The sequence below is a fragment of the Wasmannia auropunctata genome, unplaced genomic scaffold (genome assembly GCF_000956235.1).
Source record: "Wasmannia auropunctata unplaced genomic scaffold, wasmannia.A_1.0 LD336090.1, whole genome shotgun sequence".
Taxonomy (NCBI): Eukaryota; Metazoa; Arthropoda; class Insecta; order Hymenoptera; family Formicidae; genus Wasmannia; species Wasmannia auropunctata.
The window spans coordinates 1,430,024-1,449,119 of NW_012026800.1; the positions used below are offsets into that span (position 1 = coordinate 1,430,024).

The 19,096-nt window shown below is 32.0% G+C and overlaps 4 protein-coding genes and 1 pseudogene across 4 annotated transcripts in view; all 5 read left to right on the forward strand.

The window, feature by feature from the left end:
• The window catches only part of LOC105448052, a 7,546-nt gene extending 6,062 nt beyond the window's left edge, over positions 1 to 1,484 (forward strand). The window contains exons 7-8 of the mRNA XM_011686415.1: positions 1,089 to 1,244; positions 1,314 to 1,484. Of these exons, the coding sequence (XP_011684717.1) occupies positions 1,089 to 1,244; positions 1,314 to 1,373 (216 nt within the window). The 3' untranslated portion in view covers positions 1,374 to 1,484. The remainder of the gene's footprint in view (positions 1 to 1,088; positions 1,245 to 1,313) is intronic.
• A 2,111-nt stretch (positions 1,485 to 3,595) lies between these two features.
• On the forward strand, positions 3,596 to 5,794 carry LOC105448053 (odorant receptor 82a-like). Its single transcript, XM_011686417.1, has 5 exons — positions 3,596 to 4,412; positions 4,750 to 4,849; positions 4,967 to 5,077; positions 5,415 to 5,574; positions 5,745 to 5,794. The coding sequence occupies exons 1-5, from the start codon at positions 3,622 to 3,624 to the stop codon at positions 5,792 to 5,794; spliced, it is 1,212 nt and encodes a 403-aa protein (XP_011684719.1). The 5' UTR covers positions 3,596 to 3,621.
• Positions 5,795 to 6,239: 445 nt separating this feature from the next.
• LOC105448054 (odorant receptor 4-like) lies at positions 6,240 to 8,977 on the forward strand. The gene is made up of 5 exons (XM_011686418.1): positions 6,240 to 7,045; positions 8,002 to 8,101; positions 8,280 to 8,390; positions 8,567 to 8,726; positions 8,928 to 8,977. Exons 1-5 carry the CDS (start codon positions 6,240 to 6,242, stop codon positions 8,975 to 8,977), a joined length of 1,227 nt encoding a protein of 408 aa, XP_011684720.1.
• Positions 8,978 to 9,459: 482 nt separating this feature from the next.
• On the forward strand, positions 9,460 to 15,142 carry LOC105448055. Its single transcript, XM_011686419.1, has 11 exons — positions 9,460 to 10,272; positions 10,554 to 10,653; positions 10,808 to 10,918; positions 11,156 to 11,311; positions 12,065 to 12,114; positions 12,351 to 12,378; positions 12,580 to 13,499; positions 13,757 to 13,856; positions 14,004 to 14,114; positions 14,361 to 14,516; positions 15,053 to 15,142. Exons 1-11 carry the CDS (start codon positions 9,473 to 9,475, stop codon positions 15,101 to 15,103), a joined length of 2,583 nt encoding a protein of 860 aa, XP_011684721.1. The 5' UTR covers positions 9,460 to 9,472; the 3' UTR covers positions 15,104 to 15,142.
• Positions 15,143 to 15,835: 693 nt separating this feature from the next.
• LOC105448056 lies at positions 15,836 to 18,022 on the forward strand (annotated as a pseudogene).
• The last annotated feature ends 1,074 nt before the right edge of the window (positions 18,023 to 19,096 follow it).

Sequence of the window (19,096 nt, forward strand, 5' to 3'; positions counted from 1 at the left end):
ATTATCGACAACGTGAGCGTGTCGGTGCACATATTACCATGTCCGTCGTTCAAAAAGTTCATGGACACCACGCAAAGCCCGACCGGCGAGATCGCGTTGACGGTGCAACTCATCTCGACCTTCGTCGTCAATTCCGTCACGGCCGGTGCCTGCAGTCTCGCGGCGGTGTTCGCGATGCACGCGTGTGGCCAGTTGAACGTACTGATGCGGTGGCTAGACCGGTTGGACGATCAAAAGCAGCAAGACACAGTGCAACGTCGATTGGCGATCATCGTCGAGCACCATCTAAGAGTGTTAAAGTAATATCATAAATTTAAGAAGTTGATATTCCCTTAATGTATCAAGAATAACATTTTTTATATTTTGACGACTCTGATTTTCATGCCAACAATTTATCAGATTCATCTTATCCCCCCTCTGTCTCTTCTCTCAGTAATATAATTCCAGTTCCAAAAAAATTATATGTACATGTAGAACTACGATTGTGTAATTTACATCATTTACAGCTTCGTGGCGCAGATGGAAGCACTTTTAAATCAGATATGTTTTGTGGAATTGCTAGGATGTACGTTTAACTTATGTATGATCGGATATTATGTTCTTACGGTATGCTAAAAAGTTAAAAAGGTGAATATGTAATTAAGACATACCTCGGCATTGACTTTTCATTTTAAAATAAGTTACAGTACGTAAGACGCAATGACAAAATGCAAAAAAATAATTAATCATTGCATCAGAAAAAGATTGCATTTATCTCTTTCTCTCTCTCTCTCATATTTTTTAAAATTGTAATATTCTTAATAATAATAAAATAATAAATTATAAATTATCGTAACACATTATTTAAAAATTTTCAGGGATGGAACGTAATGGAGAAAAGAACGTCAGTATGTTGTATGATCATATATGTATCCATGGCTTTCAACATTTTTATATTCTGTTACATTGGTGAGACAGTCACAGAACAGGTAAAATCGCGAAACTAAAATTTTACGGCGTAATAGTCGCGCGTATTTATGAATTTAAAAATCCAAATATATTCGAATTGTTTACATCTTCTTAATATTATAAAATAAATAATTTAATAGTGTAAACAAGTAGGTGAAACGGCTTACAAGACTAACTGGTATCGTTTGCCACATAAAACGGCTCGTGGTCTGATTTTAATTATCTCCCGGTCGAGTACCGTGATTAAATTAACTGCAGGGAAATTAATTCATCTTTCTATTGCAACTTTTGGTGATGTGAGTGTACAAAAATGTATGTTACGTTTTTTTTTTTTTACAGCCAAATGCACTTACGAAACATTTCAGGTGATGAGAACCTCCATGATATATCTAAACATGCTCCGGACCATGACAGTTAATGCTTAGAGAATAATAGTTACACAATTTTGTACAAAGAGCTAGCAAATTTTCTAGTTATCACCATAACTTCGTATTATAATCGAATAATTGTACAAATTATTAATAAAATACGAAATATCTATTATTTAGAACACCACCATTTTTTAATTCAAAAAATAAAATAAATAAAAATTAGATAAAAATAAAGAAAAGAGGAGCAACCTTCAGTGACCTTCATCTTGACATATGTTGTCACGATCATGACTCTGAACAATTCAAATGATTTTAGTCGTTAATCATGATTCGTTAAAAAGTTATTAACAAAATAAGTTTTTATAAATATTGTAGAACGTAATTTTTTAATACTTTATATACATTTAAAATATTGTTTCGTATGGAAGAACTGTCTAGGAGAATTGAAAGAATGCACACTGAGTATGTATTTATGGCTTGAATATTACTCTCTTATGGTATGCTAAAGATAAATTTTCTTTCGTATTACAAATGACATAATTGAGATGTCGTCAAAACAAATTAATTTCATTTTTGTATAAAAAATGAATTAATTTTTCAGAACTGGGGTGCATTCAATGCAGTAAAAATATTTTCATATCTTGGTGTGTACATATAGTACATATCGATGAGTTTTAATATACATATTTATATTTTGTTACATCTGTAAGATTCTGACGAAACAGGTAATAATTCCAAAATAAGAAAATTTTTTCGATGTTTGAAAATTCTCTGAACATGATTATATACAAAATATAACGTTATTTTATTACATAAATATAAAAATATTGATTGTTTAATTTATATTTTATTATTATATTTTTCAAGAAATAACATATTTATGTGTCCATATCTAAAAATCTATTCTTTAAATCTTTTCTCTTTTACCCCATTAACGTTAGACGTTTGTTGGATACTTCATGAAATTTGTTATTATCTTTATTTAATCATTTATTAGTGCAAAACTGTTGGAGAAATAGCATATATGACCAACTGGTATAAATTGCCTCGCAAAACGGTATTCGGTTTTATATTGATAATCAAGCTATCATTAAGATAATGGCAGGAAAATATTTCGGTTATCCATAGTAACTTTTGTAAGTAACAACATATGACACAGTTATTAATAGCATCAAACAAAATTTTTTCAAAATTTGTTTTCTTGTCATTTATATATTATTATAATAATTCTATACGTTGACTTGACTATTTAGTAATATGCTACGTCAAAGCAAATAAAACCAATTGTACATTTATTTCATTTCTATCAAAAACAAGACATTTTATTACAGATATTCAAAACTTCCAGGACATGTTTAAATTTTTTGCGAATAATAAACATTACATAAAATATAGAGAAGAATAGTAAGATATAATATACAAACACGAAATATTTTCTAGACAGAATAGATGTTAAATAAATTAATAATAATTATGATATTAGGTTTTTCTACAATTAAGGGTTACCCATCCATTAAAAATATATAAATATATATCCCTAACGATTTTCCCGATTAATTATTAAGTATATACACGAAATTTTTTTTTAATTTACCTTGCAAATCATGTTAATTGTGGGACAATATAGTATTCAGACAAATTTTACTGTGCACTACAACAAATTGTACTGTAAAATGAAAAATCTTATTGTAATGCACAGTAAAATTTGTCTAAATACTATATTGTCCCACAATTAACATGATTTGCAGGGTAAATTAAAAAAAAATTCTCTCCATGTATGTATAAATATCTCTAACTATTTTCCCTAAAATCAAAACTCAATACCTTGTAAAACTTGCATCCACAAAATTGCTTCCATATTATATTCCTTTCTGACGGAAAAATTCAGAAATTCATTGTCACTTTCACAATATCTTCATACGCTTCACAAAACGTCTCCTGTTAAACTGACAAGCAGTGACAGTAGTCAGACTGTAGCTCATTGTAAAACAGATATAGAAGATACGTACACATATATACTCGACGTCTCACATGTACATAATTTATACAGTATAGTGTGCGCATCTCTTCCATCTATTTTACGGGGTGAGTCTCTCACTACTAATAAAGGCTTTGTGTAAGGAACGATTGTCGATTATATACGCGTGCGCTTTTCACAACATCACCGACCTGTCGTTCTACCAAACTTCTCTAAAAGTTGGCGCAGGCGTATTTCTAAATACGTGTTCTAGCTGAAGCTCTAGTCTGTAACTCTAGACGATCATTGCAGCAGTACATCGGTCGCTCCTTTGCAAAAACGATCATGAGTGATTCGAAACGCATCCTAACAAATTTCCAAAACATCAATGACTATAGTATACAATTAAATCGATGGTTTCTCATATCGATCGGTGCTTGGCCGCAAGTAAGCGCGCCGAGTAGAGTAAAAAAGATTATAGTGTCGATGCAAATTTTCATTTTTTCGACCGTGGTGGCGGTCATTATGCTACCGTGCCTATTGTACGTGTTCTTTGAGAAAGTAGACATTAAGATGAAACTAGGCGCCGTCGTTCCGCTAATGCACAGAGTCATGGGATCCATAAATTACTGGGTATTACTTGCGCGTAACAAAGACATTCAGTATTGTATAAGGCATATGGAGACGGACTGGCAACGCGTTCAGAAACTTGACGACCGCGAGGTGATGCTGCGATACGCCAAGATCGGCCGTTCCATAACCGGATTCTGCGCAATATTCATGCACAGTGGTACGCTCCTCTTTTCCGTGGTCAAAGCGATAAAAACTACGACCTTTACCGTCGGCAATCAAACCTTCACGATGTATCCGATGACATGTCCGGCATACAGCAAGATCATCGACGTGAGATTCAGCCCTACGAACGAGATCCTGCTGAGTGTGCAATTGATGTCGACGCTTATAGTGAGCTCCTCTACGGTAGCTATTTGCGGTCTCGCCGCTGTCTTCGCGATGCACGCCTGCGGTCAACTGAACGTATTGCATTCGTGGTTAAACGAGCTTACCGAGGAAAAGAAAAATCATGTAATAGAACGAAAACTCGCTACTATTGTGCAACATCATTGGAGAGTTCTCAGGTATTTTACTTAGATATTGAGCTTCGATTGCAGTTTGTGCAAGTTCATCTTTTCATGGGATGATAAAGATAAGTAAACATTTTCATTGCATTGCATTGCACAAACTAATATCTTTCTCTAAATTTAAAATATAATGCGATTCATAAACATAAATATACATAAAAGAAAAGACAAGAAAGAAAGAATGCAAATATTTTGTTTAAACTCATTTAAATAATTTATAACTCATTAAAATTCAAGATAAATACGTATACGAACACATACACATAAAATTTAAAATAGATTTCAAAGAAAATATTCTATCTGAGTACATTATAATTATATAGATATGTTTCAGTTTTGTCGTACAAATAGAGAGTATCATGCATAAAGCCTGTCTAGGAGAATTGATGGGATGCACGATGTGTATGTGTTTACTTGGATATTATTCTGTTCTGGTATGTTAAATAGATAAATAAAACTTTCTTTCGTATTAAAAATTACATAATTGATATCACATAAATAAATTAATCTTGTTTTCCCGCAGAAAATAAGAATCTTAATTGATTTTCCAGAACTGGGGTGCATTCGATGCAGTAAAAATATTTTCATACATGGGTGGAATTATAACGATGAGTTTCAATATATTTATATTTTGTTACATCGGTGAGGTTCTCACGGAACAGGTAATACCTCGAAATAAAAAAGATTTTTTAGATGTTTGAGAATTCTCTCATCCTTGATTAATATACGAAATACGTTACCTCATCAGTTTCATTACACAAGTATAAAAATATTAAATGTTTGATTATTTACATTCTATTATCACATTTTTCAAGAACATTTTATTTCTGAAATAAAATGTTCACATATCTAAAATATTCTTAAAATATTTTATTTCAGAAATAACATGTTCACATATCTAAAAAATGTTTTTTAATACCTCTTTTTCATCACCATTAGATGTTTGGACACTTCATGAAATTTGTAAATATCTTTATATATTTATCATATATTTACTAGTGCAAAAATGTTGGGGAAGTAGCATATATGACCAACTGGTATAAACTGCCTCGCAAAACGGCGCTTGGTTTTGTTTTGATAATCATGCAATCAAGTTACATCATTAAAATAACGGCAGGAAAAATATTTCGGTTATCCATAGCAACCTTTGGCGACGTAAGTAACACGTACGACACAGTTATTAATAGAACCGAATAAAATTTTATCAAAATTTGTTTTTCTATCGTTTGTTATAATAATTCTATATAATCTTGGCACTTGATAATTTAGTTATACGTAATGTGTGCTGCGAATACATTATAATATTAGAAATCTTGTTATTGCAGATAGTCAAAACTTCCTTGGCATATTTAAATTTTTTGAGAACAATGACTGCATAAATATATTATAAAGAAACAATAATTTTTATATGACACACATGGACTATTTTCACTATTTTCTAGATAGAATAGATGTTGAATAAACGGGATTAATAACAATCATGGTATAACAGGATTTTCTGCGATTAGGTTCTTAAAAGCGCGAATCCCTGACGATTTTCCCTGAGATTAAAGCTCACTACCTTATAAAAATTGCATCCACAAAAAAAGTACTCTCATATTCCTGCCCGAACGCGACCACTTGCGAAACTGAGAAGACAAAACATCTGCTAGGAAAAAAAAATCGATCCGATATGCATACGAAACTCTCAATAAAAAAGCACCAAGCTTACATTGTAAGCGTTCGTCAAACTTCATTAAAAGTTGGCGCACGCGCGTAATCAAGTAGAACCCTTCCCAGAACACTGTCCAGTGGCAGTGCGTCAGGCATCTCCACGAAGCGAATATGACGGACCCGAAAGGTGATTTGAGAAATGTCGATTTCAAGCGCATCAACAATTATAGTCTACAAATCAACCGATGGTGCCTCAAGCCGATAGGCGCTTGGCCCATGACGAGCACGTCGAGCACGTTAGAGAAAATTACCGCGATAGTCAAAATTATCGTTTGTTCGCTTACAATAGCAACCGTTACGGTGCCGTGTATATTGTACATGCTACTGGAGAATCAAGCCTTCACGGCGAAGCTGGGCGCCCTCGGGCCGTTGCTTCACAGGATTATGGGCTCGGTAAGCTATTGGATGTTGCTCAGTCGCACCCACGACATTCGTAACTGCATACAGCACATGGAGACGGATTGGCGGCTCATACAGAGGCTGGGGGACCGCGAGACTATGCTGCAGTACGCCAAATTCGGACGTTTCCTCGCCGGCCTCAGCACGGCGATCATGCAGGGCGGTCAGCTGCTGTTCGGCACCGCGAGAGCGATAAAAACCACGACCATCACGGTCGGCAACGAGACCTTCAAGACGCATCCGATGACGTGTCCGGCGTACAGCAGGATCATCGACACCAGATTCAGCCCTATAAACGAAATCATGCTAGCTATACAATTCGTGTCGGCATTCGTGGTGAGTTCCGCGGTGGTGAGCGTTTGCAGCTTCGCTGGTGTTTTCGCGATGCACGCCTGCGGCCAGCTCAACGTGCTGTATACGTGGCTGAACGAACTCGTTCTTGATTTTGAGACGAAGGGAAGTCAATCGGTTGAGCAAAAATTGGCTACTATTGTGGAGCATCACTTGAGGGTCTTAAGGTACTCTACTTTCTTAAGCCGTATTTCTTGGATGTACTTCGCGTGAATTTTCTTTACCTACGGCACGGTTTAGAAATTTTTTTTACACACATAAATACATTAGAGGTGTGCGAATAGTTCGAATTCGAATCAAATTAAGTCGAATCACAGTGGATTCGATTTAAATTCGTTTTCGAATCTGTAAGATTCAAAATCGAATAGTTCGAGAATCAACAATGGTTCGATTTCGAATCGGTCACTTATTTTATTTGCTTCATTTATATCTCCTGCGCGATCAATTATTTTCATCTAATAAATAAATATTTTTGATGTATGTAACGTATCCATATAAATTAATATAGAAAATATTCGAAAGCATTCGAACTATTCGTGTATACACATATTATTAATTACATATTTTCTAGTTCAAAATGTCACATACGATCATGATCCTTTATAAGGAGATGTACATCGAAAACAGATCTTCAGTTTCTTTAAATTGCGTAAAGTAATGTAATTCATAAATTCTCATATTTATTACGTTTAAATTAACACGTAATGTAAATCTGGGAAAATTTGATTCAAATATTCGATTCGATTTCGAACATGTTAAGGTCTTTACACATAAAATCCCGTAAGGCCCTAAGACGTAAGCGTAAGAAAATCGACCAATCCCAATTGAGTATTAGGTTGTCCGTAACCCCTCCACTCAATTGGGATTGGTCGATTTTCTTATGCTTACGTCTTACGGCTTTACGGGATTTTATGTGTGAAGGCCTTTATCAAAAATTCGATTTGATTCGATTCGACCATGCAAATGCTTGATTCGCACCTCTAAAACACCTCTAAAACACATTTTATAAAAAGTAAAATATATTGTCATTTGTAAAGTATGTAAATATGTTCAATTTGCGAAATATTTTATGTAATGAAGGATCTACACTTAAACCTACCGCAATTATACAAATATATTGTAGTTTTATAGCACGTGTGGAAAGCATTATGCATAAAGTCTGCCTCGTAATATTGATGGGTTGCACGCTAAACATGTGCTTACTTGGATATTATGCGATTATAGTATGATCAAGAGAAATATATTACTATAATAAAGCTGTCTTCACATATATTTCTTTCTTAATTATAAAAAAATTATGTCATCATTAAAAGTATAATTTAATAATATAGTACTAAAAAATAGAAATTGCTAGAATTATTTTTATTCTTTATGAATTAACTTGTTAAATTAATTTTCCAGAATTGGGGAGCTTTTGATACAGCAAAAATATTGTCGTATATTCTTTTGTATACTTCCATGGGTTTTAATATATTTATTTTTTGTTATATCGGTGAGATTTTGACAGAACAGGTAATCTTGAGATTAAAGTAATTTTTTTCAGAAATATCTGGAAACTATTCAAATCTGTTTGTCAAATACAAAAACAAAATAATTATATTTAAATAACAATGCTGCTTGTAACTTTTTGAGAACTCAGATTTGTAGATGCTTATAAAAATTTAAAAACTTCTATATATATTTATTAGTGCAAAAATGTCGGAGAAATGGTATACATGACTAACTGGTATAAATTACCGCACAAAACAGCTCTTTGCCTCATTTTAATAATAATACGATCAAGTAACGTAATCAAGATGACTGCAGGCAAATTAGTTCATTTGTCTATTGCAACTTTTGGCGATGTAAGTAAATTATTCATAGCAAGTTAATAATTTATATTAATATTATAATTATTCTTTAATAATAATCTCTGATTTAATAAATCTAAAATTTAAGTCCCATTTATTTCAATTATTCCAATTATATTCAACTGAAATGTTGCAAAATTTCATACACGAAATCGCATATTGTCAATCGAAACAAAAAATTTTGCTCTGTTTCAGGTAGTTAAAACTTCCATGGCTTATTTGAATATTTTACGAACAATGACTACGTAAAATCTTAGTTAGCAATGTGGTTAATTAGAAAAGCAATTATGTAGCAAGCTAGAAAGTTAGACAAGATATTTTGTATAGAATAGACGAAATATTTTCTGGAGAGTAGGATATTAACACTACCTAAATATAATTAACGTTTATGATACATACACAGATTTTTTACGATTAAATCTTTCAAAAATTTAGCAAAAATTCCTTACCTTTATCTAATTACAGTTCAATACCTTACAAAAATTTGTACTTCCACAAAAGTATTTCCATATCCCTGAACACGATCTCCTGTCAGACTGGCCGAACAAATAATCCGCTGCTAGCAATTATTGATCGAATGTGCAAGCCTTTTCTCTCAAGGGACAAAAAAATACGTCAATATGAGCTTTCCAAACATTCTTAGAAGTTGGCGCATGCGCCTATTCAAATACAATCCTCGCGACCGCACGCGAGCTGTTCATCGCGACAGTACGGCGGTCGCGTCCATGAAGTGCTGTCTTGATCATGACGAGGTCGAGGTCCGCGTCCAGAAGTAATGTCCTTGAAAATCACACTGATTACAGTCTTCAGCTAAATCGATGGTACCTCATACCGATTGGCGCTTGGCCACGAATGAACAACTCAAACGTAGCGTGCAATGTACTCGTGCTGATACACATTTTCATTTGTCTGATCATGATGACAGTAATCATGATACCGTGCACATTATTCGTAATATTCGAGAAAGCGAACATCAAATTGAAATTAAGCGCCATCGGTCCGCTGCTCTACAGACTTATGGGCTCGGTGAATTATTGGATGCTTCTCAAACGTAGCAGCGACATTCGTAAATTGATACGGCACATGGAGGAAGATTGGAAGATCATACATAGGATCGAGGATCGCGAAGTGATGCTGCAGTACGCCAAGTTCGGCCGCTCCGTCGCCGGAATCTGTGGGGTAATCATGCACGGTGGGGCGTTTCTGTTTAGCATAGCCAGGGCAATAAAGACCGTGCCCATCACCGTTGGCAACAAGACCCTTCGGATGCATCCGATGACGTGTCCGATCTACAGCCAGATCATCGATATAAGATTCAGTCCTGTGAATGAGATCGCGTTGATCATGCAGTTCCTGTCGACGTTCATAGTAAGTTCATCCACCGTCGGCGCTTGCAGTCTGGCGGCCGTCTTCGCGATGCACGCGTGCGGTCAATTAAACGTCCTTTGCACGTGGCTACGTGAACTTGTAGAAAACCAGAAGGGAAATCAGACAGCCGAACAGAAATTGGCCGCTATTGTCGAGCATCATCTCAGAATATTGACGTACGTAAACAAAAAATACATTTTCTGAAATACTTTATGTGTAGATATTGTACATTTTATATACAATAAAAAAATATATAGATTTTTGTGTTAAATTAAATTAAATTATCTATCTAGATAATTTATTAAATTATCTAGATTAATTAATTTCTTTCATTAGAAACAATGTGCCATTATCGAAACATTAGCTTTTATGTTTTATTTGTTATGCAGACATCGTTTTTCGAAAGAAAACTTCACGTTACATCTAATGATTATGAACATTATTATATACATTTCAGTTTTATAGCACGTGTGGAAAGTATTATGAATAAGATTTCTCTTGTGGAATTGATGGGATGTACGATAAATATGTGCTTACTTGGATATTATTTGATTATGGTATGCTAAAGTAAAAAAAATTCACATCTTGTTATGTGCACCAATAATTTTTTATGTACATAAACGTTCAAAAGTGTTATTATATATTACTGAAAAAATTTTAGAAACTGATTTAATCACATTTTTATGTAAAAATAAACGTTGTAACTTTTAGGCTTGGGAAGATTTTGATGCAACAAAAATAACATCTTACGTTAATGTGTACTTTTCGATGGCATTTAATATTTTTATATTTTGCTATATCGGAGAGATTATCACAGAACAGGTACATATATTGAGAGTACAATACGTATGTAATTTTTGTGTATGTTTGATTATTCAAATATATCTTTACTTTGCTCCTACGTTATTATACGTTATTATACTAAAATGCAATTATTTTGCTTTTAGCAAAGTTCGGTATTTGTGTATACATTTCGAATCTTTTAATATTTTTCTTAATCCAAATTAAATCAAATTTTCATTAATCACAGAAAATTTTAATTTTATATTAATTTGTTAGTGCAAACACATCGGGGAAGTGGCATATATGACCAATTGGTATAATCTACATCACAAAACTGCACTTGGTCTTATTTTAATAATAGCACGATCAAGTAATGTAATAAAGATCACTGCAGGAAAAATTTTTCATTTGTCCATCGCAACGTATGGCGACGTAAGTAATGCATAAACGATCTTCAGAAAAACTGTAGAAGAAAAGTTAATACGTACTTCTTTATATTTTGCAAATTACGAATCTTAAGGCGATGCTGGCACGACGACCGAACTTCACAATATAGCTTGTTTTATCGATGCGTACTATATTGATGTAGTTGATGTGTTCATGTTCACTACCACATCAATATCGCACATACACATCGTAACAAATTTTCGTGTACATACATATTCCTCAAAAATTAAGTATCTAAATCTAATTCTAACTCTAATTCTAAATCAAACTCCATGTCGTTTCTTCATGTAATCTATTAGTCTAGCTACTGTAATTTTGTAAGTACAAGTTGCAGATTTTTTATATCAAGCACATGTTGTCTTGACTAGATCAAGACATCATATACAATTAAAAAATAAAAATCTTTTTTGTTCTCCGCATAAACTCCGAGCGTGAGACTAATATTAATGCGTATACGCCGTATACTTTAATTTTGAAAAAGGATTTTGCAAATCTATTAAATACGGAAAAATCTCATCACAAAAATTATTGCGTTTTATCGACAAAACAGACGATGCCAGCGTCCCCTTAATAATTTAATAAAATAATCAATTTTATGTTATCTATTATCTTACAACAATATTTTTTAATTAATTAAAAGAAAAAAAGAAAGATTTAAAAATAGATATTTGAAAAATATACTATTCTTAGCATATATTGCAATTTATATTAAACATAAAAACAAACATTTTGTTTCAGGTAATGAGAACTTCTATGGTATATTTAAATCTTTTACGAACTCTAACAATGTGAAACATAAGTTTTAAGAAATGTGAAAATTTTATTTTGTATAGAACGAGCTGTTGAGTAAAATATTCTCTAAGTCAAATTTAAACAAATAAAATTTATTATAATAAATTAATATAATAAATATTGAATATGACAAAATTATTGAACTATTAATTTATTGTCAAAAATTCATGCAATATAATCTTTTTCATTTTTATATATATCTATATATTTACCTATATGTTCTAATTTCAAGAGTTCAAATATTTACTAATATATATCCTGTTAAACAATATAAAGAATTATGGCTAAAATATAAAAAACCAGGAAATCTGCCAAGTTAAAGCACTTGTAATGTCACTTCCACGAACTTAACTATACACTCCTCACGACACGCAACGTTCTCTCAAACATCTGACAATAGAAACTCTCGACGAACAATTATATCGATTGAACATACATCCCTTTCAGAGTAATTTTTGTAGGTAATGTTAGACCGTTCGCCAAACTCTTTCGAAGATCGGCGCAGGCGCTTCTCATATTCCGGGCACGATGAATTGTCTATCCGTGGCCAGTACACCGTGCGCTTTCACGTAGCGATCATGTCAAATTCCAAACGTGCGCCTGAAAGCGACATATCGAAAAAATATAATGATTACAGTTTACAATTGAATCGATGGCTTATCAAGCCGATCGGTGCGTGGCCGCAAATAAACGCGTCGAGCTTAGCATGGAGAATTTTTATATTACTACAAATTCTCATTTGTGCGAGCTTAGTAGCGTCTGTAACGGTACCGTGTTTGTTATATGTGTTATTTGAAAAAGTTAACGTCAAGCTAAAACTGAACGCCCTTGGGCCACTGATTCACAGGCTTATGGGATCTATAAATTACTGGGTGTTGCTCAATCGCAGCAATGACATTTATAAATTAATGCGGCACATGGAGGTAGATTGGAATCGCATACAGAAGATCGACAATCGCAAAGTGATGCTGCAATATGCTAAGTTCGGTCGTTTCATCACCATGATCTGTGGGATGATCATGCAGGGCGGTACGTTCATCTTCAGCTTAACGAAAGCGCTGAAAACTACAACCATCGTCATCGGCAATGAGACTTATACGACGTATCCGATGACGTGTCCGATTTATAGTAAAATCATCGACATAAGATTCAGCCCTGTAAACGAAATCGCGTTAGTTCTGCAGTTCCTGTCAACGTTCATAGTCAGTTCCTCTACCGTCGGTGCTTGTAGCTTGGCCGCCGTCTTCGTGACACATGCTTGTGGTCAGCTGAACGTGATGTATGCGTGGCTACATGAACTTGTTGAAAATCAGGAAAAAGGAAATCATGCAGTTAAACGAAAATTGGCCACCATCGTGGAACAACATTTGAGAACATTGAGGTATTTCACACGCAGGCACTTGCTAAAAAATGCACATCTTAGAGCACTATTCCAGAATTACTTAAAACTTACTCGGAATTCATTTAAATTATTAATTAAGCATTTAAAAATAAATGTTTTGGCTACATTCAAGGTAAATTCATTTTCTTCTTCTGAATTACTAAAAGAGAAAATTTGTTATCAAGAAATTGATAAAGAATTCAATGTACAAATAACTTGTAAAAAAAACTTTACTGTGTTACATTTATACGTTTCAGTTTTTTATCACGTGTGGAAAGTATTATGCATAAAGTTTCTTTTGTGGAATTAACGGGATGCACGATAAATATGTGCTTAATTGGATATTATGTTATAATGGTACGCTAAGAAAATATATGAAAATCTTATTTAGTACATCAAAATATAATTTATTTATGAGAAACCAAACATCGCTACTCTATTACAAAATTTGTATTAGAAACGATAAATTAAACGATAAAGATGTGTTTATATTTAAACTTTTAGGCTTGGGAAATGCTCGATACAGCAAAAATAATGTCTCTCGTTATGATATATTTTTCGATGGGATTTAATATTTTTATATTTTGTTACATTGGAGAGATTGTCACAGAACAGGTAATACATCAAAAAATTAAAATATACTAAAATCAAGCAATATGACATTTTGATATTTGTTGATAATTCAGTCGATTTTCAAATGAGTAAAACATAATACTCTTGTATTATAGAAAAAAATCTTAAAATATAATTGCCCCATTCTTTTAATAAAACTAATTATTTCCATTTAACATCTTGTTAATCCAGATTATTAAATTCTTCTCATTACTCATAGAAAATTTAAATCTTATCTCAATTTGTTAGTGCAAATATGTCGGAGAAATGGCATATATGACCGACTGGTATAATCTACATCACAAAACTGCCCGTAGTCTCATTTTAATCATTGCTCGATCGAGTAACGTGATTAAGATCACCGCAGGAAAATTATTCCAGTTATCTATCGTAACTTTTGGTGATGTAAGTAATGCAGATATAGCATACACCTTCGTTTTAATTAAAAAATTAGTAAATTATATTTTGCTTATACTTTAATAATGCAAATTATGATCATCTTATAGAAAGTGAACTGTTTAATTGGATTATCCATAATTTTTAAATTATCCATGCATTTAATTTAATTATGTACAATTACATACAATTTAATTATGTGGATGTGAATAATTTGAAATTTATGTACAATTACATACAATTTAATTATGTGGATGTGAATAATTTCAAATTTTAATATATCTATGAATACATTTTAAAATTTTAAATTTTAATATACTTAAAATATAAAATTTCTAATTAAAATTATAGAATGATATATTCGTATTAATTCTAAAATTATAGAACATGATAAATATATATATATATATCATGTTCTATAATTTCAGATTGAATATATCATTCTATAATTTTATATATAATTATATATATAATTAATATATAATTTATATATATATATATATATATTGTTTTTGCATTGTGTAGAAATAAGCGTGTTGTTTCAGGTAATGAAAACTTCCGTGGTATATTTAAATCTTTTACGAACATTAACATAATATGAAACATAAATTTCAAGAAATACGACAAATATATTTTATATAGAACAAGATGTAAGATAAATACATACATCCTCTAAGACAAATATTAATAAACAAAATTAATTATACTATTAAAATGAGACAGGATTATTGGCTATCAAATCATTGTCAAAAGTTCATGCAATATAATTATTTTTCATATATCCAATTATATTTTATATATTTTAAGATGTTCTAATTCTCATCATTATAATATATTCTATTAATCAGTATAAGAAATTATATGGTTAAAATCTAAAATCGAACGAGGAAAATCTGCCAAGTTGAAGCACTTGTAGTGTTACTTCCACGAATCTATCTTTACACTCCTCAGTCCTCACGACACGCGATATTCTCTCACAATCAGACATCTGTCAACAGAAACTTTCGACGAACAATTATATCGAACAATTATATTGAACATGCGCCCCTATCAGAGTATCAGAGTAATTTTGTAATATTAGACCATACGCCAAACTCTCAAATATCGGTGCAGGCGCTTCTTCATATTCCGGGTACAATGAATTGTCGGGTGATACCCGATTGACCACGTCCCGATTGACCACCAGCCATTCACAGCGCTTGAACAGTGGAAAATCTCTAGGCACCAACCGCTGTGAGTGGCTGTGGTCAATCGGAACGTGGTCAAACGGAACGCTCCTTGAATTGTCTATCCGTGGCCAGTACACCGTGCGTTTTCACGTAGCGATCATGTCAAATTCCAAACGTGCGCCTGAAAACGACGTATCGAAAAAATATAATGATTACAGTTTACAATTGAATCGATGGTTTAACAAGCCGATCGGTGCGTGGCCGCAAATAAACACAAACTCAGCGTGGAAAATTTTTATATTATTACAAATGCTCATTTGTTCGAGATTGATAGCAATAACGGTACCATGTTTGATATATGTATTATTTGAGAAAATCCACATCAAGCTAAAACTCATCGTCATAGGGCCACTGCTTAACAGGATTATGGGATCAGTAAATTATTGAGTGTTGCTCAAACGCAGCAGTGACATTTACAAATTAATGCGACACATAGAGGTAGATTGGAATCGTATACAAAAGATTGACAATCACAAAGTAATGCTGCAACACGCTAAGTTCGGTCGTTTTATCACCATAATCTGTGGGGTGATCATGCAGGGCGGAACGTTCTTGTTCAGCTTAGTGAAAGCGATGAAAACCGCAACCATCGTCGTCGGCAACGAGACTTTTACGACGTATCCAATGACATGTCCGATAAATAGTAAAATCATCAGCACGAGATTCAGCCCTGTAAACGAAATCGCGGTTGGTTCTGCAGTTCCTGTCAACAATCATAGTGGGTTGCTCCACCGTAGGTGCTTGCCGCTGTCTTCGCGGTACATGCTTGTGGTCAGCTGAACGTGATGTCTACGTGGCTATATGAACTTGTTGAAAATCAGGAAAAAGGAAATCATGTAGTTGAACAAAAATTGGCAAGCATCGTGGAACATCATCTGAGAACATTGAGGTATTTCATATGCAGGCACGCGCTGAAAAATGCTATCTTAGAATTTCAGAATTACTTTATTTCAGAATTACTCAAAACTTATTTGGAATTCATTTAAATTAATTATTAATTAAGCATTTAAAAATAAATATTTTGGCTAGATTCAAGGTAAATTCATTTTCTTCTTCTAAATTACTAAGAGAAAATTTGTCATTGTATTAATAAAGAGTTCAATGTGCGGACTTACTTGTAAAAAGAACTTTACTGTGTTACACTTATACGTTTCAGTTTTATAGCATGTGTGGAAAGTATTATGCATAAAGTTTCTTTTGTGGAATTAACGGGAAGTACGATAAATATATGCTTGTGTGGATATTATACTATAACGGTTCGTTAAAGATATAAAAAAATTAAAATCTTATTAGACAATACCTTAAATGTAATTTATTTATAAAAAATCAAACATCACTATTATATTACAAAATGTGTATTAGAAACAATAAATTACACGATAAAGATGTAGTCATATTTGAATGTTTAGGCTTGCGAAACGTTCGATACAGCAAAAATGATATCTTACATTATGGTATATTTATCGATGTGTTTCAATATTTTTATATTTTGCTACATTGGAGAGATTGTCACAAAATAGGTAATAAATCGAGAATTAAAATATACTAAAACCAGGAAATATGAAATTTTGACATTTGTTGATAATTCAGTCGATTTTCACGAGTAAAACATAATATTCTTATTATATTAATAGAGAAAAATCTTATAATATAATTGTTCTACTCTTTTAATAAAACTAAATATTTCTGATTAACATCTTGTTAATCGTAATTATCTAATTTTTTCATTACTCATAGAAAATTTAAATCTTTATTCTGTCAATTTGTTAGTGCAAATATGTCGGGGATGTAGCATATATGACCGACTGATATAATCTACATCACAAAACTGCACGTGATCTCATTATGATTATTACTCGATCAAGTAACGTGATTAAGATAACCGCAGGAAAGTTATTCCACTTATCTATCGCAACTTTTAGTGATGTAAGTAATGCAAATATATCATACCTCTTCGTTTAATTAAAAAATTAGTAAATTATGTTTTGCTTATACTTTATTAATAACAAATTATAATCATCTTTTAAAAATTAAATTGTTCAAATGGATTATCCATTATCTTCAAATCATCTGTACATTTAATCATATGCAATTACATACAATTTAATTATATATGTATGAATAGTTTAAAATTTAAAATTTTAATATATATTTAATATTATAATATATATATTTATATATATATATAAATATACATATTTGATTTGTGTAGAAATAAACATATTGTTCCAGTTAATGAAAACTTCCGTGGTATATTTAAATCTTTTACGAACACTGACCACGTAAAACATAGTTATATAAAAAACAAGTTAAAAAATATACAAAATATATATATTTTATATAGAACAAATTAATATATCTAAAAATAAAATTTAATAAATAAAAAAAGTCGAGATTATGAGTTGAATTAATTGAGTTAAATTATTTTTAAAGTTGTATATTACGTAATTTTTTTATGATTTTTTTCATGCTTTTTTTTATAATATAAAGTACTTGTTTTCGTATTCATCGAAATTACATATTTATCCTTTTTAACAGTATGAAAAAGATGTCAGCATATAATCAAATAAAAAAAATATAGTTGTAGCTGATAATTAAAGTTTATTCGATGTCATTTCTATGAATTTACAGTCCGCGTGACACGCGATATTATTCCCTCTCATAACTGATATTATAAACTCGCGACAAACAATTATTGATCAGACATGCAACCCTTTCAAAGCAATTGCAGTATCAGGCTGCTCGTCAAACTTTTTCTGAAAGTTGGCACAGGCGCTACTTCATGTTCAAACTCTGGCACAATGGCCCATTCGTGACAGCATATTGCGTGCCTTCGTAAAATGATCGTGCTAAACCACAAGTGTGTGGCAGGAAGCGTTGAATTGAAAAAGCATGACGATTGTAGTTTGCAATCGGACGTATTGAATTGACTGATTTTTTTCCTAAGTTAACTGATATACTGTCATCTGCTATAGTCATCTAGAACATATTTGTAAAATTAAATATTTGTTGATATATTTTATAAAAAGAATATTTCGTCACATATTGCTAAGTTTCAGCATTATACACATAAAAACCCTTACGCATAATGTTTGTCTTGTCAAATATATATGTTTAATTGATTTACTTGGTGCATTTATAATATACTAAAAACATCAAAACAAAGAATAAGTATATTAATAGCATTACATTATAATTTCTTTATAACTACGATGTATTACTATATATAATATATTATAACAGAAAAGATGTTTTTAAATGTTACAGAATTGAAAAAATTAATTAATTTTCTTCTCAAGAAAACAACCAATAAATGTGTATTTTCTGAAATCAGAGTCTAATTAATGCAATTTAATATAA

Bases quoted from the DNA above. Each gene is read 5' to 3' on its own strand.
- LOC105448053 (XM_011686417.1), top strand. From the start codon at position 3,622: ATGAGTGATTCGAAACGCATCCTAACAAATTTCCAAAACATCAATGAC. The intron at 4,413-4,749 runs GTATTTTACTTA...GATATGTTTCAG, and splicing joins CATCATTGGAGAGTTCTCAG to TTTTGTCGTACAAATAGAGA. The intron at 5,575-5,744 runs GTAACACGTACG...TATTGCAGATAG, and splicing joins AGCAACCTTTGGCGACGTAA to TCAAAACTTCCTTGGCATAT.
- LOC105448054 (XM_011686418.1), top strand. From the start codon at position 6,240: ATGACGGACCCGAAAGGTGATTTGAGAAATGTCGATTTCAAGCGCATC. The intron at 7,046-8,001 runs GTACTCTACTTT...AATATATTGTAG, and splicing joins CATCACTTGAGGGTCTTAAG to TTTTATAGCACGTGTGGAAA. The intron at 8,727-8,927 runs GTAAATTATTCA...TGTTTCAGGTAG, and splicing joins TGCAACTTTTGGCGATGTAA to TTAAAACTTCCATGGCTTAT.
- LOC105448055 (XM_011686419.1), top strand. From the start codon at position 9,473: ATGACGAGGTCGAGGTCCGCGTCCAGAAGTAATGTCCTTGAAAATCAC. The intron at 10,654-10,807 runs GTATGCTAAAGT...TGTAACTTTTAG, and splicing joins TTGGATATTATTTGATTATG to GCTTGGGAAGATTTTGATGC. The intron at 14,115-14,360 runs GTAATACATCAA...TCAATTTGTTAG, and splicing joins GAGAGATTGTCACAGAACAG to TGCAAATATGTCGGAGAAAT.